The following is a 10,254-nucleotide window of genomic DNA, read 5'->3' on the forward strand; positions in this document are numbered from 1 at the left end:
TAGAAATGCCATTCATCTTAAGAACAAATGTGGAGAACACAGCCATTCAAGTGACTGAAACAGTAACAGAGGAAAACCTAGTTTCATTGTAAGATTGGAGAGGCATAATTTTTTTTTTTCTTCTGCAAGAGATGGAGTAATTGAATTATGATCTTTAAACAGAGGAACAGACAAGTTATAAAGATGAAAGGCTGTTGAATTCAGGCTCTTCTGCACCCTAAGTAATGTAAAATTGGATCAATTGTACTCAACATTTAGGAAAGACTGAAAGAAAAAATAAAGTTAAATTGTATTAAGAAGGAGTTCACTTAGAATAATGGGCATAAGAAAGTTTGAAAATGGGAACAATTTAAAGAATCTGGTAGAATTTCCATTGATTTCAACTCTTCTAAAATGGTGAAATGTGGTGATACAAGGAGGGATGAAACACAACATTTTTAGCCAGACCTCAAGTTTTGTGATTTTTGCCTTAAACAGTGGTTCTCAACCTTCCTAATGCTGCGACCCTTTAATACAGTTCCTCATGTTGTGGTGACCCCCAATTTCATTGTTACAAATTGAACATAATTAAAGCATAGTGATTAATCACAAAAACAATATGTAATTATATACGGTTTTCCGATGGTCTTAGGCGACCCCCAAAGGGGTCGCGACCCACAGGTTGAGAATCGCTGCCTTAGAAGAAATCATTTGCACCAAGACTTAAGTGGAGAGAGAGAGAGAGAGAGAGAGAGAGAGAGAGAGAACAAGTTTGTTGTGATTAACATTATTCCTGGTGATGTCAGGAGATATTTTTAAAAAGTACTCTGATTGTGTTGCATCCTTGAATCTAAGGGCAATACCAGCGTCAGATACCTGATGCACATGTAATAAGAAAGACCTGGCGCCCACAGAGGGGAGTATCCTCAGGAAACAGTGCTCCTAGTTTATTTTCCTGATACTACTCCATACTGCTTTCCTTTTTCTTTTTAAAACTTTCAATTTACAATTGACATATATTAATTATAGGACATTTTAAAATCACAGACCACCAAACAAGAACAAAAACTATATATATGTAGTTTCACCACCACTAAGGGGGGAAAATCATGTAACACTTTAATGTGTAACTTCTCAGACTTTTTTCTACCTGCACAGACATGTACAATATTTCATAAAGTACACTTTTAATTTGGTATGTATTTTAAACGTTTATAAAAATGGGAATTTTGTAACCTCTCGCTTGGTTTAATATCACAACCCCTACCTTTGCTTATTTAAGTGTTTCCCATTGTTCACTATTTCCAACGAATGCAATTAGTGTCTCCAATACTGGTATGTGTTTTTAAGCAAGAAGGGGATTGGAACAAAGTAATCCGGGCATTTACTCAACCAACTGATCATATATTGGTCATTTATTGGTGCCGGACTTTGCATGAACTGGACGCTGGCAAAGAGAGGTGGCTAAGGCAAGCTTTCCGCCATCAGTTACCTTTCCGCCATCAGTTACCTTTCCGTCTCAGGAGTCAAGACAAGGGTTTGAAGCATAGGAGGCAACAAAACGCTCGGCTTGCCTTTAGTTTAAGAAAAAGTTGCTGGCTCAGGGGCCAGGTGTATGTACAGTTATCAGCTAAAGCAGTTTCTAGATTTCTAAAATCTAGAATTAAAGTCTCCCGCGTTAACAATTGATAAGCTTACACATTAAAAATATTAATCCACCCGTTTATATTAGCCCCGTCCCAGCAGCTACAGAAAACCCGGACTCAGCCCTCAGAGGCTCTCCGTCCCGCGGAGAGGAAACCCCGACCCCGGCCTCCCGGCCTCCGCGGGCAGGACCCGGGGACCCACCCACCGCCGGGACGACCATCCGCACCGCAGCCGGGCGGACCCTCCCCGCCCACTTCCACGCGTGGGGGCTCCCGCCGAGCGCGGCTTTGCAGAGCAGACGCATGGCTGCTCCGCGCGGCGGCCAGAGCGAGGGAGGAAAACAAACTTTGTTACGTGTTCGCTGGGTTGGAGCAGAGCGCCTTTGGGAAGGGAAATGATGAACACTGCGCGCAGCCTTTTGTTTTTAATAGAAATCATTTTAATTGATGAAGAAGGGGTGATGGCGGCGGGTGGGTCGTCCATGCCATCCTAGCGCTTGCAAGCAAGCGGGAGGGTCACGCAGGACCGTGTCAGCAGGTGGCCTCGGCTGGGACCACGGCTCCCGCGGCGGCCGGAGGGGAAGCATCGCCTACGCCATACGCCCGCATCAATGGGGTCCCCTCGCGGGGATGCCTCCTCCCGCCGACCTGCACCCGCAGGGCCGGGCGCGTCGCCGCAACGTCTGGCCGCGGGAGGGGAGGACACACGAGCCGCCGGTGGCACCCAGACCCCGAATGGGCACGGACACCCGCGGGCGCCCGCCGGCCCGCCAGCCGCCGCGGAGGGGCGGGGCCGAGGCGCGAGGGGCGGGGCCGAGGGGCGAGGGGCGGGGCCGAGGCCGCGAGGGGCGGGCCGGCGCGCGGGAGGGGACGGGTTCTCGCGCGATTGGGCGAGGTTTCCGGTGTTGTGACTGAAACCCGTCAATATGGCGGCGATCGGCCGCGGCCGCTCGCTGAAGAACCTCCGAATCCGAGGTAAGCCCGCCGCAGCCCTGACTCCCGCCGCCCGGCGCCCGCCGCCCCCGGCCTCTGCCTCGCCCCGGCCCCGGGCAGCGGGGCGAGCTGGGCGCCGGCCGTAGCGGGGCTGCCGCCGCCGGCCTGCCCGCGGGTCCTAACTGGGCTGTGTGTGTGTGTGTTTCGCGCAGGGCGGAATGACAGCGGCGAGGAGAACGTCCCGTTGGACCTGACCCGAGGTAACGCGGGCGGCGCGGGCGAGGATGCGGTGCGGGGAGGGGCCAGGGCTGCGGGCCGGGGGGCGGGGGCCGGGGGCCGGGGGCCGGGGCGGACCGCGCGCGGGACCGGCGGGGTGCGGGAGCCCAGCCCGGGGCCGCCTCCCGGACCCATCCCCCTTCGCGGGGTGCCCGCTCCCCTCGCCCCGAGCGCTGCTCCGGGCCTGAGGCGCCGTGCGTGCCGGGGAGTCGCGCGCGGGACTCCGGGCTCCCGGGGTCCCGGCGTGGGTGCAGGCGAGTCCCGGCGCGCCCGGAGGCGGCGGCGGCTGTTGTCGAGGCTGCGGGAGGATGTCGGAGGGGAGAGCGACCACATCCTGCCTTCCCGGCCCCCGAGCCGAAGCGGGACCTGCTCGGTCCCCGCTGCCCGCCCGCCGGTGTGCTCCTCGCCCACCGCCCCGGGGACGCGAGCGGCGGTCACTCGGCAGGAAAACCGAGGGCGGCGATCGCTGCTCAGCGTCCGAGGAGCGTTGCCTCCCTCCCTCCCTTCCTCCCTCTCGCCGCGGGGCCGGGCCGCTGGGACCGGGTTGGCTGGGGCCGCCCCCTCGCCCCGGCCGCAGGTTCATTGTTTACCTTCCGCGGCGGCCGCGGGTGTGTTTACACCTCGGGAGCTGCGGGCGCCCGGCGTGTGCGTTTCAGGACCGCATCCCGCGTCCGGCCCGCGCCTCTGCGTCCGGTCCCCGTAGCGAGAGCGGCGGACGGGGTCCCGCCGGAGGCTTCGCAGCTGCGGGCGCGGTTTGTCTGCCGCCGCCGCGGTGAGCAGGGTTTGGTGTCCTCGCCGAGAAGTTCATGGCACAGCGGCCCGAGCGCTCTTAGAGCGCAGCCTGGAGCAGCTGCAGAATCGGCTCCCCTTCTGAGATCTGAACAACGCGCCGGGAAGTTAAAAAACGGCCGTAAACGCTCTGTATAGCCTTCTACAGAACCACCTTTAACCTGTGTTGCACGGACAGACTGTTACCCGCAGTATTAGACGTGGGCTCATTGTTGGGGCTCGTCACTAATTGAAAGCATAGTGCGTTTCTAATTTGTTTTTTTTTGACTATCACAATGTAAGATGACGGTTTTATACACCAAGAGGCCACTTTTTAGATTTAGCTACCAGAGTACATTCTTGTAACAATAGTTTATTCTGAAAGTCGAGGGACTTCATATATGTGGGAAAAGATGTTTTAGTCAATTTCCTAACAACATAAGCAAAATTCCCACAGGGCTCAAAATTAGCGTTTAGTTCTCTAACAGAGGTTTATATAAATCACTAATTTGTATGTTTTAGATAGAGGTGAAAAGATCATTTATTAGATTTCGTGTCTTAAAAACCTGCCTGGATGTGGTGCTAGAAACAAGTTACAGTTGTGCTTTTATTGAGTTTGCTGAGTTCCTATATATGGTGGTTTCTCTGGCAGGTGTCAAAGTTTTGGGTTGTAAAAGAGATATTTGGTTTGATATCTTTGGTTTACTTCAGTTTTACTCATATATACAGATAATGCTGTACATTTACTATTTAAAATACTATATTTCCTGAACATTTAGTAAACACATATGATCATAGGGGTTTCTAGGGAATACAGTAAGTGCAGAAAATGCTATTTCTGCTCGCTCTGACAAAATGTACTTCAATTTGTAAAGAAAATATACACAGCCTATTGAAACTGATTGCAAAAGCAATATACAGCTAACAGTGAGAGATTATATGAGAACGGTATTCCTGAATCCTAGGAAAGTTTAGAATAAAAAAAGTAATCTGAGATTCATTATATAGTGACACTATTGTTCAAGAAATTGCTATTGTGACAAACATTTCATTGTTAACCAGAAGGCTTGTGGATCTAACATGAAGAAAATTTATGAGGAATTACACTTTAGTAATATTTTGAGAACTGTGGGACACTGGATTGCAACTGAAGGGCAGCTGTTTGTGGTTGGATTACAGTGTGTTTAGATAAAGTTTAGGTAACCAAAAAATATGTATTTATAATGGTGAGGCAATGTTTGCTCTCATTCTGATTTTTTTAATGTAACCTTTGAGCACGTCATTGTGTGGCTCTCTAACAAAGTTCATTATAAAATAAAGGTCATGGTCATTGTAATTCCTTTAGGAAAAGAGAGCAGACTGTACAGTCAGATAGTTCTTGGTTGTAATCTCAGCTGTGATACTTAATAGTTAGGTGATTTGGGGCAAGTTATTTGACCTTACTTAACTCTTGGTTTCTTCATCTCAGAAAAAAAAAAAGATAAAATTTCAAAGACTTATTAGAATGTGAGAAGTAAAATACTAGTGCTTAGAGTACTCAGCACAGGACCTGATACTTTGTGAGTAATGTTAACTTAATGTTAGTTGCCCTCCTACGTTGTGAAATCAAAATTATTCATACCACATTTAAAATATTTAAAATGATTGTTTTGAGTATTACAAACTTGCTAATAAGGAATTAGGGTATTGAAGTTCTTTTTTGTTTTAATATATTTTTATTGATTTCAGAGAGGAAGGGGGAGGGAGAGAGAGAGAAACAGCAATGATGAGAGAGAATCATTGATCAGCTGCCTCCTGCAGCCCCCACACTGGGGATCGAGCCCTCAACCTGGGCATGTGCCCTGACCAGGAATCAAACCATGACCTCCTGGTTCATAGGTCGATGCTCAACCATTGAGCCATGCCAGATGAGCCTTTTTTTTTGAGTCATTAAATTAGATGTAAATGAAGTAGAGTTCTTGAATATAACAACTGTAAAAAAGTAATATGAGATTACCAGTAAATTAGTATAAGCAAAGAGCAATCTATTAATGAACTTAAGGTAAAATATGGTATTTAATTTATAGAACCTTAGAATTTTTCTTCCTGACTCTAGAAAATTTCCTAGTAATAATAACTTGGCTAGTTTTGCAAGCTTCTTGAGGCATAGGAGAGTTTTAAGATTCTGTTAAAAGATGTTGATAGATTAATTTTATTCTAGTTTAGGAACTTCATTGCAGTAGATCTTACGGGCAACTTACTGTTTAATTGTTGCGTTCAGTTTTGTCTGGACAGCTACCCTGCTTAATTTGTGAAAATCCCTGATATTTGCTATAGATATCATTAAATAGTCTCAGTTTTGCATGCCAAAATCTATTTTAAAACCCATATGCTTCCCTTAGCTACTTCTTCTGCAAGTATAGTCTATTTTTTGTCAATGCAGTTGTGCATCTCTTCCTGGTACTGAAAAGACTAAGAGTATTTTTCCTGTGTAAGCCTTTCCTAGTATAATTTAATTATCATATTCACAGTGAATTCTGAGGACATGGACACACTTATATTCAAATGTAATTATGAGAATATAATTTATTTAAAAGTATTAAGGTTTTTTTTGTTTATCCAACTCTTTTACCTTTCCATTAGTAAAAATAAAAAAATTATTTTAATTGGTGTTTAATAATTAGAAAAGTAGGAAGGTTTTTTGAATGACGATTTGAGCAATCACTTTTTGTTTTCTGGTTTCTTCTAGTTAGAAGCTTACTCATGTTGTTTAATTACTCACTTCAGTTAGATAAAACAAACATTGACTGAATGCCTATTATATACTAAATGCTGAAATAAGTGCCAGAGGAATAAAGATGAGGAAGATGGTACTCCCTTTTTAGGAGTTTACTGGAACAGACATAAAGAAGTGTTTACAATATGGAACAATAAATTAAGTAATCAAACTGTTTCAGGAACAGAAGTAGCCCAGAGGAGAAAATGATTAACGATCTGGTTGGTCGAGGATCAGAGAAGGTTTCACAGAGGGGTTGGCTTTTTGTGAGAACAGTCACGGACAAAGTGGAAGGAAACGTGGGCTTTCTACACCTTGGAAAAGTAAAGTCGAAAGTCTGTAGGAAGAGGAACTGCCTAGGAGACCACTGTTACCATCTGAGAGATGATGGGGGACTGAGCCAGGACTGTTGGAGACATAAATGAAGTTGAATATATATTGGAATGGAGAATCACCTAATTTATTCTTCAGGTTCCAGATTGACTTTGTAATCCTCCTACTCTGTGCAGAGAACTTTTACTTCTTTGTTATGAAGGTCGAAGCTGTCTGATATGTGTCCCCTTGTCTTCCCTTTATATTTCATTTCACCCATAGTTCTGTCTCTCTGAGTCAGAAGAAAGCATCTTTACTTTATGCTTCTAATAATGTGTAATATTCTCTATAGAACTGAGATTTCTTGCTTCTTTATGTCTGCCTTCCTATTGGCTTAGTTTTCTCATGTTCAGCAGCGTTTTTGTATCTTTCACATGGGTCAAGTACTACACTGGGTATGGGATGATGTTGAGAGATGTGAAAAATAAATACAAAGATTACAAAACAGTTACTTTTCTGTGGGTTCTATAGACAGAATAGTTTATTCTCATTCCATAGCTTTCTTCCTTAACCACTGTAGAATGTTCCCCATTCTATTATTAGTAGTACTGTATTAAATTATTATCTCACTTAGTCTTCAACAGCCTTTTGAGGTACTCTTATTATTCCTATTTTGCAGTTGAGGATATGGGTTTTGAAATTCTAAAGGACTGAACTCAGAAAGGTAATTCAGCCAGGGTCACAGGGCTAGTAACTAACTAATGTATCATGCACTGTAGCCACTATATTTTCCTTGCTTGACTTTTGTAAAATATTCTCTTGATTCTTACCTTTTATGCTGTTGCTTCTCTTGACTAGCTGGTCTTCCAACTTTTCAAGCAGCGATCCCTAAGGTTCTTCTGTTCTCTCTCTTACTGGTGCTGTCTCCCTGAGCAGCCTTTTCACTCATGACTTCAAAATTCCATAAATTGAGATCATTGTGATAACTACACTTTTATTCAGACTTTTTCTTCTAACTTGCAAAACATTATCATTTGTGTCTGGTACTCATCTCAGAGTCCTGATGTGTGAAACGTTGCACCCCATAGCATACCTCTTTTCACTTGCTAGGTACCACCACCATCCTCTGTTACTCAAGCTAGTGGCCTAGTGTTCTTCTTTGTTCAGTGGGAAGTTCCTCCAATTTGCCTCTGAGCTATCTACTGCATCCAGTCTCTCCTATTCCCTTGTCGTTGATCTAGTTCCCCTCCTCATTATTTCATTTGGATGATAGTAAAATCATCTTTCTCTCACCTGTTTTTAATTATTCTGCTGTACAATTGCCAAGATTATTTCCCTGAAATCTAGATCCGATTCCCTTAAAAAACAAAACAAAACACATACACACAATCTCCCATTTAAACTTCTCAGGCCCATTTTTACTCACTGAATAGAATCTGAATTTCTTAGCTTGGCATTGAAGGCCTTTGATGATTTATTTCAAAATGTTCTTCTGTACGGTCTTAACCATACTGTTCTCAATCTGTCTACCTCTCTGTATAGTTGCACTTACGGAATACACTCCCTCCCTTCTTTATACACAGTGCTTCCCGAAGGTTTGGGGAGATTTGCTAGTAGCACCAACCTCTCCTTTCCTCATTCTTCCTCTTGAAGATTCTGTTATGCCTAAGTTGAGGATCATTGCTTTAGTCAAAGATGACTTAATCTTTGCACATGGCATGCAGTTTCTCTTTACTTGACCTTGCATAGGTTGTTTCCTCTGCCTAGAAGTCCATTTGCAGCACTATTTATCAAACTCCTAGTTTAAGGTCTAGGTCACATGCCACTTCTGGAAATCCTTCCTAATCATCCCAGTGGGAATTTATGCTTCCCATATCTCTGATTGTTCCTTTCTAAATATCACTTACCATTGTCTTATTTAAGTTCTTTGTCCAGTTCTTTTTCTTTCACTGGACATCACACTTCTTCCCCAGCATCTATCATATGATAATAACTGAAGCATTAATTAAATGGAAGAATGGAGAGAAGAGAAAAGGAGCAGGAGTAGTATGTACTGTATTGAGATCAGATGTGAAAGAGCATTTTAAGTTTGCAGTCCTGAGGGACAGTGAAATGGATGGTGCCATGAAAGGAGAAATCATTTTGGGAAGTATGATAATGAGTCCCTTGCTCTTGAATTTAAGGTGATTGACTCTGTCAGAGATGTGTGAGAGCTAGCAGCAGATACTGAAATGGAAGTTTTAGTAGTAGTTCTGAACTTGTGATCTGGTTGTTCCCTGCATAGGGTTTTGAGAACATGAAGAATGTAAATGGAGAAAGAGCTGAACATTGGAGTGTTAGAGGATAAACTGATGAAAGTGTATGCCATGGTGGACGGGTCAGTACGAAGAAAGGGTTCAACAGAAGAGAAGAAAATTACAAGATCGCTGAAGCCAAGAGGAGAATTTTGGGTTTAAGGGACAGAGAGAGTCTAGCATTGCAGTTGGGGTTAGGAGAACTGAGTTATGCTCTTCCTTAATCTGAGGATGACTGAGTTGTTTACTTAACCTCTCTGGGTATCAGTTTCCTAATCTCTAAAATGCATACCACTTTACATTTGTAGCACTTTCGCTTTCTGTCTTTGTGATTCTCAGATATCCCTATGTTTCTGGGATATTGAAAGCTTAAAGAGAAAGCATTTACAGCCCTGTTAAGTCACTGTGAGAGGTATTCCTATAAACAGTAATGAATACTAGTACATGTAGGAGTGATGCTATTTCATAGCACTTTAAATGTAAATTATAGTCAACTCTCAATTTCCTTTTAAGTGATCATCTGCAGTGACTTGCTGCCTCCTCCCTCCCAGGTCTCAGGCTACTGAAAATAGGGCTGTGAAAAGCACTGTGGGGTGAGTGAATGGTTTGCATGCTTGTGTATCTGTACCACTATCACCAAGCTAAATGCAGTCCACTCTCAGTTACCTGCACGTAATAAAAAGGTGAATAATGGTGGAAGAGTGCTAAATGTATATTCTAAACAGCATTACTTATATGCGCCTTGGGAATCTTTTATATTCTTTCCTCTCCTACAGTAAATTGATGTATTTTTTATTTGAATTAATAGCATCAATTTTTATTTATTAAACAAATACTATTAAATAGTGGAAGTAAACAGACTGAAATATTTATTAGGTAAACTACATATGAATAATTGAGAGTTGGCTGTGCTTTTGGATCATCCATTGTTTTGTATTACCTGTGCTTTTTTGTTAGTGTGGCCAGGTTAAAGCTAAATAGCTACTTTAAAGTTATATCTGTATGATGAGTGTACTCATAAAATTATGCCGATGCCAAACTAAATTGAAAATAATTATTCAAAACTAGCTAAATATAATATTCATATGTTTAAAGTCGTAGAGTTGAAAGAAAACCTAAACCAAAGTACATTCTTGAAATTCTTTTTACAAAGTCATGTAGCCAGACAGGTTGCATAAACTGAACAGTGTACCTGGTAATGATGCCTTTTATATAAAATATAATAAAATATATTTTATAAAATATTAAATATCAAACAATATTTTTAAGGAGTCACTTGGGTATAGTAAAT

The 10,254-nt window shown here is 43.4% G+C and overlaps 1 protein-coding gene across 6 annotated transcripts in view; it reads left to right on the forward strand.

Moving 5' to 3' along the window:
• Positions 1-2,542: 2,542 nt before the first annotated feature.
• RICTOR (RPTOR independent companion of MTOR complex 2) overlaps positions 2,543-10,254 on the forward strand; it is a 97,929-nt gene continuing 90,217 nt past the window's right edge. For 3 of the 6 annotated variants that reach the window (XM_070411800.1, XM_070411801.1, XM_070411805.1), the window contains exons 1-2: positions 2,543-2,600; positions 2,771-2,818. In XM_070411800.1, coding sequence (XP_070267901.1) covers positions 2,552-2,600; positions 2,771-2,818 — 97 coding nt within the window. In that variant the 5' untranslated portion in view covers positions 2,543-2,551. Of the gene's footprint in view, positions 2,601-2,770; positions 2,819-9,514; positions 9,557-10,254 lie in introns of those variants that run through there. The other 3 variants (XM_070411803.1, XM_070411804.1, XM_070411802.1) reach the window with 3 other exon arrangements.

Source organism: Myotis yumanensis, unplaced genomic scaffold (assembly GCF_028538775.1).
Source record: "Myotis yumanensis isolate MYYU_CA2020_CCGP unplaced genomic scaffold, mMyoYum1.0.hap1 SCAF_4, whole genome shotgun sequence".
NCBI lineage: Eukaryota > Metazoa > Chordata > Mammalia > Chiroptera > Vespertilionidae > Myotis > Myotis yumanensis.